This window comes from Papio anubis, chromosome 3, assembly GCF_008728515.1.
Source record: "Papio anubis isolate 15944 chromosome 3, Panubis1.0, whole genome shotgun sequence".
NCBI lineage: Eukaryota > Metazoa > Chordata > Mammalia > Primates > Cercopithecidae > Papio > Papio anubis.
The window spans coordinates 120478203-120496313 of record NC_044978.1 but is presented as its reverse complement, the minus strand read 5'-3'; the positions used below and the strand labels follow the sequence as shown (position 1 = coordinate 120496313).

The 18111-nt window shown below is 41.9% G+C and overlaps 1 protein-coding gene across 6 annotated transcripts in view; it reads right to left on the bottom strand.

The window, feature by feature from the left end:
- SHROOM3 (shroom family member 3) overlaps window positions 1–18111 on the bottom strand; it is a 198769-nt gene that overhangs the window by 41254 nt on the left and 139404 nt on the right. For 5 of the 6 annotated variants that reach the window (XM_017958757.3, XM_009206907.4, XM_031664524.1 and 2 more), the window contains one exon: window positions 5877–6008. In XM_017958757.3, the coding sequence (XP_017814246.2) occupies window positions 5877–5935 (59 nt within the window). In that variant the 5' untranslated portion in view covers window positions 5936–6008. Of the gene's footprint in view, window positions 1–5876; window positions 6009–8300; window positions 8631–18111 lie in introns of those variants that run through there. The other variant, XM_009206909.4, reaches the window with a different exon arrangement.

The following is an 18111-nucleotide window of genomic DNA, read 5'->3' as shown; positions in this document are numbered from 1 at the left end:
CTACTCTGGTGGGGGCTGCTGATAATCGAGGAGGCAATGCACATATGGGGACAGGGACTATATGGGAAATCTCTGGACTTTCTGTTCAATTTCACTGTGAAACTAAAACTGCTCTAAAAAATGTCTGTCTCTGTCTCTCTATAAATACACATGGGGAGGGCATATAGGAAGGAATAAGTGGTTCCAATGTTTGTGACTCACTGTTCTCTAAAGAAGGGTAACTCACTAGAAGTTCTTGCCCAAGATTTTCTATTTTTAAATGGATAGGCATTTCAACCCTATTAAAATTCATGATGTATTCTTATATTTCTAGATCACATGTAAATAAATGTAGTGTCTTATTGGCCAAGTATGTGATAATGCCTTGTGGCTGGAATATCTCCAGATAATATGTTGAGACTAGAAGAACCATATTCTGAGTCAAAATTTGTGCTGGAATTTAAGGAAAAGAAGGACCACACTTTCAGCAGCTCTCCTCAAGAATGTAATTTTTCTGTATCAGAGAAAGTCAGCTTACTGAATGGCACATCCTACTTTGGGGTGGATAGGTATAAATTCAAGGGAGAAAGGAAGGAAATAGCTCCCAAACCAGCCAGATCAGGGAAATCAGACCCGGTACTCAATGGCATGGCATATGTCAAAGATTCTACCCTCTACCCCGAATTTCTTCATTCCCTTCTAAATAAAGAGGTTGTACTAAAGAGGCATTAGAGAGCCTTGTTGTGGATAATCTTGTATGACCCAGTCTGCTTCCTTTTTAGAGCTAATACTTCCAGGGGAAATGGAACCCCATAAGGGCTGTTTCATTCACCATTTCTATGAAGGTAGGAAACATTAGGTAATCCTCCTCCCAACTGCTGAGAATTTTAGCAGTCTTTCATTGAAAGGATAATTCAAATCTAACTTAGGAACACACACAACAAATCAAAGTAAATAAACTGATAGTTAACTGAAACACTACTGAGTGGGGAAAATACTATCCTTAACATATCTTTTTTTGTTTGTTTGTTTGTTTTTTTCTTTGAGATAGAGTCTCGCTCTGTCGCCCAGGCTGGAGTGCAGTGGCGTGATCTTGGCTCACTGCAACCGCTGTCTCCCACGTTCAAGTGATTCTCCTGCCTCGGCCCTCCAAGTGGCTGGGATTACAGGCGTGTGCCACCACACCCAGCAAATTTTTGTATTTTTAGTAGAGACGGGGTTTCACCATGTTGGCCAGGCAGGTCTCAAACTCCTGACCTCAAATGATCCACCCTCCTTGGCCTCCCAAAGTGCTGGGATTACAGGTGTGAGCCATGGTCTAACATATCTTAAAATATAGATGGTGTCTATAAATATGAAATCTCTGTTACACATATCTCTAATCAGACCAGTGCAAGGGTATAGTGGGTTCCTTCCTGTAGCAAACCTAAGGTAGAAAGGCCATGGGAGGCCTCTGTCAGGTGCTCTCCCTCCTACCCAGAGAGGGTTCTGTCCCTTCGGAATTACCATTCCCAAGCTGCCTGGGGAATACAGGCGCTGCTATCACTCTCTAGGATAAGTTCTTCCACTATTGTCTGGAAATATTCATTTTTATTACCTTTGCCATTGATACCTCCAAAATGGCACGTTTAGCGATGGGTAAGAAAACTTGGAATGAAGGTTCTCAATCCTGCAACAATTCCAACTCACATAAAACCAGCCTTACTGTCAAGAGGGGTGCATCTTGAGTGGATCAAAGTTCTTACCATGGTCTGACTACTTCTCCAGCCTTTTTCTTTCGCTCTTCTTCTTGCACCCTGCACTCCAGCATAATAGTATCCCTGCTGAAACTCAAACCCAGGAAATTTCTTCCTATCTCAGGGTCTCAGAGTCTTTGTACTCACTGCACCCACCACCTGGAATGCTCTTCACCTGGCTTACTCCCTCCTTTCATTCAGAGAGGGCCTCCTGGAACTAACTAAAGAGTATCTCTTCTCTCCTTTGTGCCTGTTACCCTGCTTTATTTTCTTCACAGCACTTACCACTACTTGACATTATATCATATCCTGTTGGTTATGTGAAAGAGACTGCAACTGTATCTATAATATTTAAAGAACTGAAGTGCACATAAAATGCTTGTTAATTCTGTGGTAGATATATGCATTCTTACAATATCATTCTATTTTGTGTGTTTAAAACTATTTTAAACACAGGTATCTACCAGGTATGGTGGCTCACACCTATAATCCCAGCACTTTGGGAGGCTGAGGTGGGAGGATCCCTTGAGCCCAGAATGTCAATACTGGAGTGAGCCTTGATCACATCACTACACCCCAGCCTGGGCTACACAGTGAGAACCATCAAAAAAAAAAAAAAAAAGTTATTGTAAAAATATTTAAAACATAGAGCACAAAATAAAGTGTATGAAAACATTTCCTAAAGTGTGCTCACAGAACACTAATTCCTTAGATGATTAAATATGTTTGGAAAATACTGACCTAAATAAGCTAAACAATTTTATTTACTGCAAGATTTCTGAGTCTTTTATAAACTGTTGTTCTCCCAAACCATTTTTCAGGTGTTGTTCTAAAAGAGAAATATATAATACTAAGAGATGTTTTCTAAACTTACTTGATCCCAGAAACTTTTTTTTCCTAAGGAGTATCTAGTGGACTGTTATTCCACGGAACACATTTTGTGAAACAAATATTGTGGTGTAGGGGGCTTTTTATGTCTTGTTCACCATTGTACTCCCAATACCTACAAAGCATCTGAGATACTGTGGGTGCTCATACAGATTTGTTGAATGAATGAATCACTGATTTGATATTGCTATTTCAGCCTCTTGTCAGGGGGCTGGACTACATAACTTTTCAAGGACTCTGATAAAGTACTTTTGGGTGAGATTTCCGTAGGGCAGCAAAAACAGAATGTCAAGGGTCTGATAGAAAGCAGCTGAAATACAATTTCAGTGAAATTCCAAATCCAACCTAGCTCACAGTTAAATTACACATTTTCAGTCTCAGTCTCTCCATACTTCTCTTTCTCTCTCTCTCTTACTTCACTCCTGTCCCTCCCTCATCCTCTCACCCCCTCATACGCCTGCTTCTCAACAAGAAACAGATCCATAAATTCAGGACTGAGATTGGTTTCTGGAACTTAAACTAAGCCTGTCAGAGAGATACCAGCCACCTGATATGGCACACTGGACCACTAGATGCCACTGTTCTCCTCAGAAACACACCTGGGGCGCCTCTGCACCTGCAGCTGCCAAGATCAGACCCCACAGGTGGAACTTGGCATGGGCCAAGCCCTCTGCCAGAGCTGCAAGCCTCAGGCATGGAATGAACAGAGCACAGGGTGGTTTGTGCTGCAGCAGGAGAGAATGCACACGTCTGTAACATTTTGGGTTATTTGAACTTTCCTTTCTCCTTTTGTCCCCATGTAGTGCTTTGGTGCTGACGGTCCTTGTGTCAGGGGGAACTATTTTGAAGCTTGAATCAGAGAGACAGAGTGGTAGATACAACACAAGGGCAGATCCACCTGCCTAAGCCCTCTGGAGGCTGGGATGCTGAGGAGGAAGGAGGAGGTGCAGAAGTACAGCCTTGAAAATACTGTACTTCTGGTGCTGATGGCCCCATTCCCCTGAGGCCTGTCGGAGCTCACCATAGTTACTGTAAGCAGTCATTCTAAGCACTGATTGCAGCGCTTATTTCTGCTGAAGGGCCAGCACATTTTTTAAGTCACAATATGGCTTTGGATTTAGGACTTCGTAAGAAGGTTAGGAGTAAGGACACTCAAAGACCCCACTGTTGAAGGGCACTCTGTTAATACATACACACCTGCATTTATAAGTGTGTGCCGGCCATTCACTATCAAGTTCAGTACCAGGTTTCATGGTGTCCTGAAGTCTTCAGCTTAATTATTATAATCAGTCATCATTCATTGAGCGCTTACTGTGTACTTAAGAATTGCACATATGCTATTTTATATAATCCTCACAACAATCCAATGACGTAGGTACTAGTTATTTTTTACAGAAAAAGAAGCCAAGATCAAAGGTTAAATGAGTTGCTCAAGCTTACACCATAGGGGGAAGGGGAGATTTAAACCTCTGACTTAAAGGCCCAGTCCCTTACCACTATGCTATTCTTCCTTCATTGTTAGACTCCACACACCTTATCTTCTAAAGGCCCTCAACACCTCCATGCCTGTAAAGCACAAGCAGTCTACCTTTGTCAAGGGTCAGGAGACACTGCTAGGAAACCTGCTCTCTGAGAACAGATGGCTCAGACAGTGAGAATAATTTCTTTCAGGGTGATTGGGAGGGACATGACCAAGGGAGAGAAGCATCTGTAACCAGGAGGGAACCAGGACATTATCTCTTCCTGTGGCCCGAAGCCTACCCTGATATGCTGAGAAAGGTTTGTCCTGTTCAATTCCATGAGCTACTGTTCATCAGTGAGAGGTCTAGGATTTGGCCCTTGACTTGACCAGACATGAGCATTAAGGGCTGTGACTGAGTTCTGGCCTTGCCAAATGCATAGGTACCATCTGTTCATTAAGTAATCCTTCCAGAAGCTTCCAGCCTCCCCTCTTCCCCCCAACACACATGCACACACACACACCAACACTTGCACCTCCTTTGTATGTAAGGACTAAGTGACCCTTGTTTTCCTGACCTTGCTACCATTAGCTCTATCTAAGCATTTCCCAAAAGTGATAAGCTACGGAGTCTGACTCCCTGAGATCAGAAGATAGATTCCAGTTTGTATGGGTCCCAAGTCTGAAGTGGAGGGGAGTCCTGGCTTAGTTCTCTCTAATGTGCGGTGGTGGTCAGGCTGTGCTCCCTCCTTCTATAACCCCTCTCCTAAACCACTTGTGAGGGCTCTCCTTCCTCACCAAACCTTCACCCATACAACAGTAGCTAGAAAAACAGAGGAAGTATAATCTACTGATTACATGCAGCAGCTTTGAAACCTGGCTTGGATTTGTCTTGACTTGGATACTGATCAGTTGTTTGCGCTTGGACAAACTAATCTTTCCAAGCTTAAATTTCCTTTTTTTTTTGAGCTGGAGTCTCACTCTGTTACCCAGGCTGGAGTACAGTGGCACAATCTAAGCTCACTGCAACCTGCACCTCCCAGGTTCAAGTGATTCTCCTGCCTCAGTCTCTCGAGTAGCTGGGATTACAGGTTCATGCCACCGCACCTGGCTAATTTTTGTATTTTTAGGAGAGACAGGGTTTCACCATGTTGGCAAGTCTGGTCTTGAACTCCTGACCTCAGGTGATCTGCCCTCCTTGGCCTCCCAAAGTGCTGGGATTACAGGAACGAGCCACTGCACCCAGCCCCAAGCTTCAATTTCCTATTCTGCAAAATGGGGTTAATACTACTGTATCTGTTTTAAAGAAGTCTATGAGTCACTACATGAGATAATGTATACACTGAGTGGTCCTCAGTACGTCAGTTGTTGTGCTGTTGGAGCTAAGATGGACGAAGTACCTTAACTGAAAGAGCAAAATCAAGTGGGGAGTTCAAACACATGAATAAAAATGGATACAGTTTTGACTACAGCAGAAAGCACACTTAAGCACTGAAGGAAGAAAAATCTCAATTTGTCTAATATAGTGCTATCAGTGGAGAAATGTCTGAGAACTGATGGACCCCATAAATATCTCAAATGGCCTGCCAGGGCTTCAAATAATTCTGATCTTCAAGTTGATCTAGCCCAGCATATAAAGGTAACTCATATACACGTCAAACACTGTAAGAGGATGAGAAAAGCAGCCGATAGAGATTTAATATTTAACGTGAGTATAAGAAAAAATGTTCTCAAAACAGAGAAGAAAAAGTTCTTTTCTGGGAACATGACATTAGAAAGAAAGAAACCCTTTGGTCTCAGCTATAGCAACTTACCTGGAATGGTAGCTTTGGTGCCAAGGAGGGCCGATCATACCCTGAGATATCTGCATCATGCTGGCATCGGGTTGCTTCTCCCCAGACTTAGTTGTGTGCCACGAGTGAGGTCGGCCTGCAGGCTCACTGCGCCTGGGGAGACACAGGAGGGACCCCCCAACGTTAGCCAAAGTCTCAGCTGAGTCTCCTCACCGATGTGACTTGTGGATTTGGAGGCAAACACTCTGCGTCCTCAGAGATTGAAAAGCAACCAAGTCAATACTAAGAAGAAGATTTTGCTACTTATTTCTGTGACTAATCATTGCTATTCTCTGCTTAACTTGTAAAAATTTTTACTTATTTTGACATAATTTCAGACTTGCATTAAAATGTTGCAAAATTTGTATAAAGAATTCTCACATAATCTTTGCCTAGATTTCTTACATGTTAACATTTTATACTTTATTAATGTAAAGCACACAGAGTTGCCTTGGTCCCTCTTGGTCTCTATCTATCCATATATAAAAATGGGAACCCGCAATTCCTTTCCATTGCCCAAAGGGCTTTCGATATACGGTAAAACATTTTCTGGGGATTTTGAAGTCCTCTGTCATATCCTGTTGCTGGATAAATGATACTATTACTTTCTTGGTAAGAACTGCATAAACATTAGCAGTAACCTCAGTGTGAACACTGCTGTAAGCTACGTGGTCTAGAGAACAAAATGCTCTCTAAAATTTCTCATTTTGCAAGTCAATGACTTCAACTTTTAAACATCCTGCCCTTACAACACAAAGAATTGACAAAGACAAAGGGAAAATGTGGGTGTCCTTCAGACTGCAACACTGAAGAATGAATTCGGGAAGGAAGCTTGCACTACTATAGAAGGTCAGTCAGAAGAGAGTTGCTGTGCCTTATTTTTGGCAAAAAAAGTCAGGTAATCTATCAGGCATTTCATGCTGAAAATTCTTGAACTGTAAGACTGTAGGAGGATTTTTCTGCAGTTTAGAAACATATGGGATCCAGGAATCCATTTGGATATGATGAAAATAATAACTGTAAGTTATTCCAACTCATTGTACTTGGCCTTGTAGCTAAAAATGCACCTATCCCTTTTCTATGAAAAAATAAGGCCGGGCGCGGTGGCTCAAGCCTGTAATCCCAGCACTTTGGGAGGCCGAGACGGGCGGATCACGAGGTCAGGAGATCGAGACCATTCTGGCTAACCCAGTGAAACCCCGTCTCTACTAAAAATACAAAAACTTAGCCGGGCGAGGTGGCAGGCGCCTGTAGTCCCAGCTACTCAGGAGGCTGAGGCAGGAGAATGGCGTAAACCCGGGAGGCGGCGCTTGCAGTGAGCTGAGATCTGGCCACTGCACTCCAGCCTGGGTGACAGAGCGAGACTCCGTCTCAAAAAAAAAAAAAAAATAAATAAATAAATAAATAAATTAGTTTTTGTAATATAAATGAAAAACAATTCCCCTGAAGCCAATAAAATTTAATGTATTAGGACATCAGAAAAATACTAGACCAGGTGTCAGGAGATCTGGGCTCTTGCCCTGACTTTGTTATTAACTTCCTGTCTGACCTTATGTGAGTTACTTCCCCTTCTTAGCTAAGCCTTTGCTCATCTAGAAAGTGAGAAGATTAATCAGAGGCTGGATTAACCGCATCTTAATCTAAAATAACTTTAAAAATACAGCAGACACTGAAGAGCTTCTCAAAACGAATGATGACTTAAAACACACACACACACACACACACGCACACACATATATTTCAACTCCTTAAAGAGAGATTAGGGTGATAGGAAAATGTTCTTGTGTGAAGCAAGGGAAACAAATATACAAGGTTTTTTTTTGTTTTTGTTTTTGTTTTTTAAACAGTCAGTCAACAAAGATTTACTGAATTGAAGGAGCCTGTAGTCAGGTGGACTAATGCTTGAGTTGCCAAATAGGTCAGGAAAAGTGAGAAAAATTCAACTCTCTCAAGAGAGGAAGAGAGGCTGGAATGTAGCTAAAGCTATCAGCTCTGAGATAAGACAAACCTGGGTTCTAATCCAGTTAAACTGAATACCACTGGCTTTAGCTTTTAGATCTCAGGTAAATTTCTTAATCGCACTGAGTTTCCTTCTCTATAAAAGGCAGATTATAGTTGAACCTATTCACAGGGGTTTTGTGAGATTGAAAATGAGAAAACACAACTGGCCCATAGTAAGAGCTCAAAAAATGTTAAGTCTTATTATCATCATTCATTATTAATAAGTTGATGAAGAGTAGACAGGGTAGGGAGACAAGCCTTTAGAGATCTCTAAAAGGAAGGATGGTAAATGATGAGGGAGATGGGAATGGGCAGGAACCACTGGTGCTGATGAGGCGCCCGGCCCCGAGCTCCCCAGAGAGGTATTGAGTCAATAATTATAGCAGAGTCTGGCCTGAGACTTACCATGGTCACAGCCTGTCGGACCCTGGCCATGGTGGTGAGGAAGGGAGCCATCAGAGCAGTGGCTGTGACCTGAAATAACAGGGGTAAACATAGGCCAAAAAGAAACAGACCTTGCCCACCTGGAAACTATAAAGGAACAAAAAGGAGCAGGTGCACAGCTTGGGCTACAGAGATGAAGTAGATGCAAAATCAAGACATCAACAGCAGAAGCCAATATATGATAATTTGTTTGCCTCCTTGTCCCCATAGTTATTAGTTCATTCTCACGCTGCTGATAAAGACATACCTGAGACTGGGCAATTTACAAAAGAAAGAGGCTTAATGGACTTACACTTCCACATGGCTGGGGAGAGGCCTCAGAATCATGGCAGAAGGCAAGGAGCAGCAAGTCACATCTTACATGGATGGAAGCAGGCAAAGAGAGAGAGAGCTTGTGCAGGGGAACTCCTCTTTTTAAAACCTAGATCTCATGAGACTTATTCACTATCATGAGAACAGCATGGGAAAGACTTGCCTCCATGATTCAATTACCTCCCACCGGCTCCCTCCCACAACATGTAGGAATTAAAGGTGAGATTTTGGTGGGCACACAGCCAAACCATATCACCTCTTTAATCCTCATTAACAGGTCCCATGTAATCACTAAACCTTGAAGTTTAGCACTGCTGCCCAGGCTGGAGTGCAGTGGCAAAATCTCAGCTCACTGCCACCTCCACCTCCCGGGTTCAAGTGATTCTCCTACTTTAGCCTCCTGAGTAGGAGGCTGGAACTACAGGCACATGCCACCATTACTGGCTAATTTTTTTTTGGTAGAGATTTGAATGGAGACACAGCCAAACCATATCACCATACCTCTCTAATCTTCATTAACAGGTCCCATGTAACCACTAAACCTTGAAGTTCAGCACTGCTGTCCAGGCTGGAGTGCAGTGGCGCAATCTCGGCTCACTGCAACCTCTGTGTCCCAGGTTCAAGTGATTCTCCTACCTCAGCCTCCTGAGTGGGAGGCTGGGACTACAGGCACACGCTACCATGACTGGCTAAATTTTTTTTTTTTTTTTTTTGATAGAGACGGGGTTTCACCGTGTTGGCCAGGCTGGTCTCAAACTCCTGGCCTCAACTGATCCGCCCGCCTTAGCCTTCTAAAGTTGAATCAACTTTTTTTTTTTTTTTTTTTTTTGAGATGGAGTCTTGCTCTGTCGCCCAGGCTGGGGTGCAGTGGCACAATCTCAGCTCACTGCAACCTCCGCCTCCCGGGTTCAAGCAGTTCTGCTGCCTCAGCCTCCCGAGTAGCTGGGATTACAGGCATGTGCCACCAAGCCTGGCTAATTTTTTGTATTTTTAGTAGAGATGGGGTTTCACCATATTGGCCAGGCTGGTCTTGAACTCCTGACCTTGTGATCTGCCCACCTTGGCTTCCCAAGGTGCTGGAATTACAGGCATGAGCCACCGTGCCTGGCTGAATCAACCTTTTTCTCAGCGCAGGTAGGCAGAGAGCCTGAGGGTTCATGGCTCAGTATCTTAGCAATTCAGCATTCTTGCTGCTAGTCCTTCTCTAATTTTGGACACCAAAGTCCCCAGAAACTAGGCTGCTGCATCTTCAACCAGTTCCTTGAAGATAGGCTGCCTCACTGACTTAGATTCCTGGTTTATCACCTTGTTCCATCCAATGATTAGAAATCCTTCCTAGTGTTCTAAACCCGTCAGGGGCTGGCCCAAATCACACAGTAAGTCTGGGAGTAAGGTTTTAAACCCAGTTATATATGACTTCAGGTACTCAACAAATGCTACTGCTTAATCACATAGCAAAGACCCAGCCTCAATGAAAAAATAAAGTCTCTTTGCATGAGATACCTAGAGGCATTTTATGTATGTATCACTTTAGACCCCAGTGGGCCCAAAATACATTAGGAGAAAGATGAGAAAGAACAAACTGTCATCTTCCTACTGCTGATTCCCACTACTTAGTGAAGAGAGTTTTGGCAGAATCACTCTCAGTAGTACAAATTAGCCCTGGGACTAGGTATTGGCCTTGAGAAGCCAATGGACACCAATGCATGGTGACCTCAGACCAGCACCACGTGACACTAAGGATGGCTCTTCAGTGACTTCATCACCTAACGGTATCTGTCCATGCCTAGCTAGATGCCAAGAAGATTTTCCCACCCAAGAGAAATAGAAACTGATAAATTCCATAGGCTCCATGGGAAAAAAGATGCCTTTTCCTGTCAAGGAGATGAGGTGTGAGACAATGTTTACTGATAACTTCAGGGGTTCCAGATAGGCCCTCTGGTTTGCTTATGCCTATAAGCCGAGTTACTTGGGAGGCTGAGGCAGGGGGCTCAAAAAAATTTTTTTTACTTAGCTGGGTGTGGTAGCATCCACCTGTAGTCCCCACTACTCAGAGGCTGAAGTAGGAGAATCACTTGAACCCAGGAGTTCGAGGCCGTAGTGAGCAATGACTGTGTACCACTGCACTCCAGCCTCCAGAGAGATGGTTTATTTTATTTTATTTTATTTTATTTTATTTTATTTTATGTTATTTCATTTTATTTTATTTTATTTTATTTCATTTTAGATGGAGGGGATGGGAGTGGAGAGAGAGAAGAGGAAATGAGCAGGATGCAGATGGCTAATTCTGGGGCATGCGAATGAGTGCCTGTGGAACTTTCAGTGGAGAGGTGTGGCAAGGAGAGGGACTAGAGGACTGAGGGCTTGGCTGCATATAGAAATTTACGAGTCACAAAACACAGGGCCTTTGAGAGAAAATAAGTGACTTGGGGAGAATGAACAGGGAGACAAAGGAAATAGTTTAAGGACAAGTCTCTGAGAACGGTCAAAATTTAGGGGAGAGGGAGCCTGGGAAAAAGCCCAAGAAAAGCTTCCACAGAAGAGGGAGGAAAACAAGTTAAGTATGGGAGTCTCACAGATTTCTAGTGGGGAGAGTGAGGAGGAGGAGGAAACTGTCAACCACTGCAACGCTGTAAAGAAGTTAGTGTGATGAGGGTAGATGCACGGCCACTGGACTTGGCAACTAGCAAGACCTCGCAATGGCATGATTTAGGATGGGGCTAAAGGTGAACAAGGGATAAGACAGAGGCAGTATGGGCAGATGATTCCTTCAAAAACCTGTTTCTAAAGGGGAGAAGAGGGTGGTAGCTACAAGACTGGAGGGAGCCAGGGAGTGAAAAGGTTTTGTTCCTGCTGTTTTTGTTTTAAATGAGAAGTTTAAGCAAGTGCCTATAAGGCAGAGAGCGTGCACAGGCCCATCTGACGACACAGGACACAGGAGGAGGACTCCTTAAAGACTCAGGAGCAGGCAGGAAGGGATGGGATTCAAACGCTCAGGTGAAGGGTATGAGCTTATGGAGGAGGAAAGTCAGTGCTGTTGAGATAGAAGAAAGGCAGATGCTGGCAAATGTGAAAGCAAGTAGGTAGCACGAAAAGTTGAGGGGACCTCGTGCCCAATGTCCTGTTTTCATGATGAAGCCTAACCTGGAAGAGGGAGAAGTGAGGGAGGGGACACATGGGGTCGGGCTCCAGGGACGTGGTACATGAGGACTAGAAGAGTTGAAACTGATATTTAAAAATATTCAATTATCCTTATCACTATACATTATTTGTATTGAAACATCGTTATGTACCCCATAAATATGTAAAATTAAATGTCCATTTAAGAAAATTAAAAATTAAACAAATTTTAAACAGACATTTTAAAGAAATAATGACCAAGATACTGTATCTGCCCTTAAGGAGCTTATATTCTGCGGGAAAGACCAAATGAAGTAATTCCTACAGTACAGATAAAATAAGTGCTTTAGAAAGTAGGCCCAATACTTGCAACACGAAGACAGCAAACTCAACTTCGGGGCTTTTTCTTTGGAGGAGGTTGGAGAGGTAACTATTTATTTGCCCTGGGTAGAGTATCAGGTTTCATCACAGTGCTAATAGATTAAGAACAAGATGATTCAGGCGGGGAGAAAGCAAATCAAAAGGCCCTGAAAAAAACAAAAACACGAAAAAAAACCCTACTTTTCTTTTAGATGCAGAACATATGTTAGGAGAAGGTTTCTGAGATAAATCTTTGTTTTATAAGATTCTTCCATAATGTACAGATAGGAGTTAAGTGATGAAATAAGGGGAGAATTGAAAAGGATGACCAAAAATAGCCCACCAGTGTATATCAGTACAACCTGAATGAAGGCCAACTTGGCGACATCTAGCAAATGATTTTTAAAATAACATATCCATCAAAAGATTGGAAGACAACCTAAATGCCCATTAGCAGCAGGCTAGTTAACTCAGTGTGGTACATCCATATAATGGCTGTTAAAAAGGATGAAGTATCTCTATACATACTGACATGGAAATACCTCCAAATATATTAAGTTACACTAGCAAAATGCAGAATTACATGTACAGTCTGCTACAGTATGTGGGGGAAAACATAATCACATGTTAATTACATATTAATGTAAAGAGTATTTTTGGAAGGACACTTAAGAAACTAGATACAATGACTGCCTCTGGGAAGGAAAACTGATTTTCACTGTATTTCATTTTGTAACTTTTCAAATTTTATACTATATGCATGTATTACCTATTGAAAAGCAAAGTATTTTTAAAATAGTCTCTCATTTTGAAAATATAATTCACTGTAGCTTGAGAGTTTAAAAAAAAAAGTTAAACAGCTATTTACGGACTTCTTCAATGATGGGAAACATTTAATAAGCATTCCTAAAGAGCATGGCATGCTAATTTTACATTTTGGGATCACTTTGATCTTTAAGAACATAAAGAAATATTTTCCTAAAGTACATCACATCATGAGCATATCAGTAAGTCAGAAGATGGTTTAATTTTAAAATTTAGCCAACTAAGTTTTGTGTGTGGGTGTAATTCAAACAAAGCCCTTTTGTTGCATTCCTAACCACAAACAAGGAAGCTTCACTGCGTGGGATGGGTAGGCTGATGAAACTGGAATTCGCAAGTGACATGATGTCCTTCTTAGATGATTTTGCCCTAACACAGAGAGATTTGGGAATGCAAAACAAGTTTCTGAGCAATCTACAGTAAGTTCAGTATTTTAAGCAGCATTCACTCATCACCTATGTGCCTTCAACCTTGTTAAATTATAGTTGGAGCTCTGCAAGGTCACGGATGGCCTAAGAGTTTGTAATTTTTGGGGGGAGGCTCAGATGCAAGAAAAACTGTTAAACAAAGTTAGAGCATCATTCATTCACTCAAAAAATATTTGAGTGCCTACTGAGTGCCAACCACCATTCTAGGCACTTGACGAGTATTTTCTCACTTAGCCTTTATATTATCTTTATGATTCAGGGCTATTAATGAGGAAAGTGAGGTAAATATAGAATAAACAACGTGTTCACTATCACAAATGTAGTGAGCAGCACAGCTACCAAAGACAGGCATCTGTCTCCAGAGCCTGTGCTTTTTTTTTGTTTGTTTGTTTTGAGACAGAGTCTTGCTCTGATGCCCAGGCTGGAGTACAGTGGTGCGATCTTGGCTCACTGCAAGCTCTGCCTCCTGGGTTCACACTGTTCTCCTGCCTCAGCCTCCTGAGTAGCTGGGACTGCAGGCGCCCGCCACCATGCCTGGCTATTTTTTGGTATTTTTTTTAGTAGAGACGGGGTTTCACCATGTTAGCCAGGATGGTCTCGATCTCCTGACCTCGTGATCCACCCGCCTCGGCCTCCCAAACTGCCGGGATTACAGGCGTGAGCCACCGCGCCCGGCCCAGAGCCTGTGCTTTTAGTTTGCAAGTAAGGAGCACTATGCAATGAGATGGGAGAGGCAGAGGAGCGAGACAGGGAGTAAGCAAGTAAGCAAATAAAACAAGATATTCTCATATAGGTATAAGGGTTCTGAAGGAAATAAAACTGGGTAATGTGAGAGTGTAATGGAAAGTCCCCGTTTAAGTCAGAGACAGCCTCTATGAGCAAGTGACATTCAAACCAAGACCTAAATGATAAGAAATAATTAACCATGCAAAGAGCTGGGAGAAGAATATATAGCTCCAAAGGAAAAATGAATGCAAAATCCTTGAGAGGAAGAATGAGTTTGGGTTTTTAAAGAATACAACAGAGTATAGCCAGAGCCTTGTGAGTGAAGAGCAGATGGTATAAAATTCAGAACATATTCGGTCACCGAGGCTGTAGAGGCATTTTGGATACAAGCACCAAAAGCTCACGTGAATGGGGTCTGAAATCAGCCAGAAGGCTTAGTAGTACAGTGGGACTTCAGATGACCTTGAAAGATTGGTATGCTTTGCATAAATGGAGAAAGTGACAACTATAAGTTGGAAAATAAAAAATTCTAAGAACTGGTTGATGCTGTTCTTTAACGAACTGTTATGACAGATGTTGCATAGGCTCTTCTGGGTGCAGTGTTATAAAACTCTGCCAGTTACCCACTGTACCTGAGTCAAGTGTACAAGAATACAAAATATATTCAGACTACCAGTACCACAAAAAAAAAGTTACCATATTTCTTAAACCCCTTACTAACCCATCAACCTTTCCATCCATTATTGTTTAGTGCACAATACTATGAGACAAAGTCCATCATAATAAAGTTCTAATCGAACGCCCCCATAGCCCCCAAAAAAGAAACAAAATACCTCAATATATTCTGCAAATTAGGTCAATTAAATTAAAATTTCAAATATTTGAAGTGTAGATCTTTATCATATTCTTATTGCACACTGTGCTTAGCTGGGGATACAGCGTTGTTTTTTTAAAATTTATTTTAGGTTCAGGGGTACATGTGCAGGTTTGTTATATAGGCAAGCTTGTGTCATGGGCTGGGGGGTGTTGTATAGATTATTTCATCACCCAGGTACTAAGCCTAGTACCCAATAGTTATTTTTTCTGATCCTCTCCCTCCTCCCAGTGCTTCCCTCAAGTAGGACCCAGTGTGTATTGTTCCCTTCTATATGTCCATGGTTTCTCATCATTTAGCTCCCACTTATGAAAACATGCAGAATTTGGTTTTCTGTTCCTGCGTTAGTTTGCTAAGGATAATAGCCTCCAGCTCCATTCATGTTCCTGCAAAAGACATGATCTCATTCTTTTTTATGGCCGCATACTATTCCATGGTGTATAGGTAGCATATTTTCTTTATCCAATCGCCATTGATGGCCCTTTAGGATGATTCCATGTCTTTGCTATCGTGAATAGTAAAGCATTGTTTTTAAAGATTCTTTTTACATGCCACTGCTGTTTTTCCCCATTTTTCCTCATCTATTTTTAAAATTATGAAATCTTTTTTTGAGACAGGGTCTCAATCTGTCACCCAAGCTGGAGTGCAGTGGCATGATCATAGCTTACTGCAGCCTTGAACTCTTGGGCTCAAACAATCCTCCCACCTCAGCCTCCTGAGTAGCTAGGACTATAGCATGTACCCCTATGCCTAGCTTATGAAACATTTTAAACATATATAAATGTATCTGGATTAATATAAATAACCATGTATGCATCATCCAAATTTATAAAATTTATAAAGTCTTCATATTTTCCCCATATTTACTTCTGGTATTCCTCCTCCACCATACCCATTTCTCTTACCCCCACAAGCTAACCACTGTAGTTAATTTCTTAAGTATCTTTCCAGTGTTCTGTTATCCAAATACAGGCAAACATGAACATATAATCTCATTTCACTCCTTTCCCAAAAGAAACTTCATGGTGTGTTCTATCCCTTGCTTTTTGTATTCAACAATACATATTCAGCTGGGCATCATAGCTCATGCCTGTAGTCCCAGCTACTTGAAAGTCTGAGGTGGTAGATTGCTTGAGCCCAGGAGTTTGTGATCAGCCTGGGCAAAACTGAGACCCCCTTCTCAAATAAAAGCCCCCAAACATATCGAAGATCATTCTCCATCAGTATTTACAGAGCTTCCTCATACCTTTATTTCCTTTCAGCTACCTAGTACTTCACTATATGCATATATCATATTTGTTTAACCAGACCCCTTTTGTAGACACTTTTTCATGTCTAGTCTTTTGCTATTACAAATAATGCTGCAATGAATGATCATGTCCATATAATGTTTTCTATGTATATTGAAATGTCTGCAGAAATTCTTAAAAGTAGAATTGCTGGCTTAAAGGGTAAATGCACTTGCAATTTTGATAATTACTGCTAAATTGACCCCTTTCACATTTTAAAAAGGAAATAAACTCAATATGAACAATTAAAGGTCACCATAGAAATAATTCAGGGGGAGGCTGGGCATGGTGGCTCAGGCCTGTAATTTCAGCACTTTGGGAGGCTGAGGTGGGTGGATTACGAGGTCAGGAGTTCAAGACCAGCCTAACCAACATGGTGAAACCCCGTCTCTATTAAAAATACAAAAATTGCCGGGTGTGGTGGCACATGCCTGTAATCCCAGCTACTCAGAAGGCTGAGGCAGGAGAATCGCTTGACCCTGGGAGGCGAGGTTGCGGTAAGCCAAGATTGTGCCACTGCACTCCAGCCTGGGCAACAGAGCGAGACTCTGTCTCAAAAAAAAAAAAAAAGGAAAGAAAAGAAAAAGAAAGAATTCGGAGAGAGATTATATCTTCTTTGGTATAGAATAACCGAAGATGCATATTTGAACAACATCACTTTTTAGGCATTTCCTGTTTATAGGAAAATGACAGGCCCCAAATACTACTGATAAAAACATACAGGAATGGAAAACTGGGACCAGGTCAAACAACACTGAGCTGCACTCATAACATTGTTTCATTCATAGATCTGGATGGTGTTGAGATGTTTATAATATGTTCACAGGAGACAGAAAAGGCCTCACGAAGTTTTAAGAGTTGAAACAAACAAGGATCTTTCAAAACACAAAAAAAGGTGGCCATTGTCCTTCAACACTCCATTAGCAAAGACATTATTTTTGAGAAATCCTTTAGCCCTCCACAGCATCCCTAACCCCTTGTTTCTTTTCTTTTCTTTTTTTTTTTTTTTTTTTGAGACAGAGTCTTGCTCTGTCGCCCAGGCTAGAGTGCAATGGTACGATCTTGGCTCACTGTAACCTCTCCCTCTCAAGTTCAAGCGATTCTCCTGGCTCAGCCTCCTGAGTAGCTGGGATTACAGGCACATGTCACCATGCCCAGCTAATTTTTGTATTTTTAGTAGAGACGGGGTTTCACCATGTCGGTCAGGCTGGTCTTGAACTCCTGACCTTGTGATCCACCTGCCTTGGCCTCCTAAAGTGCTGGGATTACAGGCCTGAGCCACCACACCCAGCCAACTCCTTGTTTCAATAACTACTTCCAGGCTCCTCAAGGCTATCCCTCAGAACTTTTGGATTCACAAAAAAAAAAAAACCCTAAAAAACACTTTTCCAAGGCTTTTTGTAATTGCCTTATTAATATCTGTGTCTTTAAAAAGTGGTTCAGTAGGTAGAAAGGTATGCATTAGGTAATACCATCTCATAGCAACACACAGTCCCTTCTGGAAAGAAAAGATTTTTAAATGTCACATCCTGATATTATGTCCTGGGGACTTTTGGCTTTGACAGCTGAATCACCAGTAAGTGTGAAGTCTGCTAATATGCAGACATAACGCTGTAATGCCAAAACTGGCATAAAAGATACAGCCCCTTTTCTTGTATCCTACTTTACCCCATTCCACCATGTCTGTCCCAATATCCCCTTCACTACTAGTTATCTCCTCCCCATCTTCCATTCTGAAACAGTTTTTAAAGATTAAATTTTATTGATTACTGCATGAAAACACTACTGTAAAAGAGAGGGGCTAGCAATAGGGGTGGGTGTTTTTCATTCAATTGCTGGGG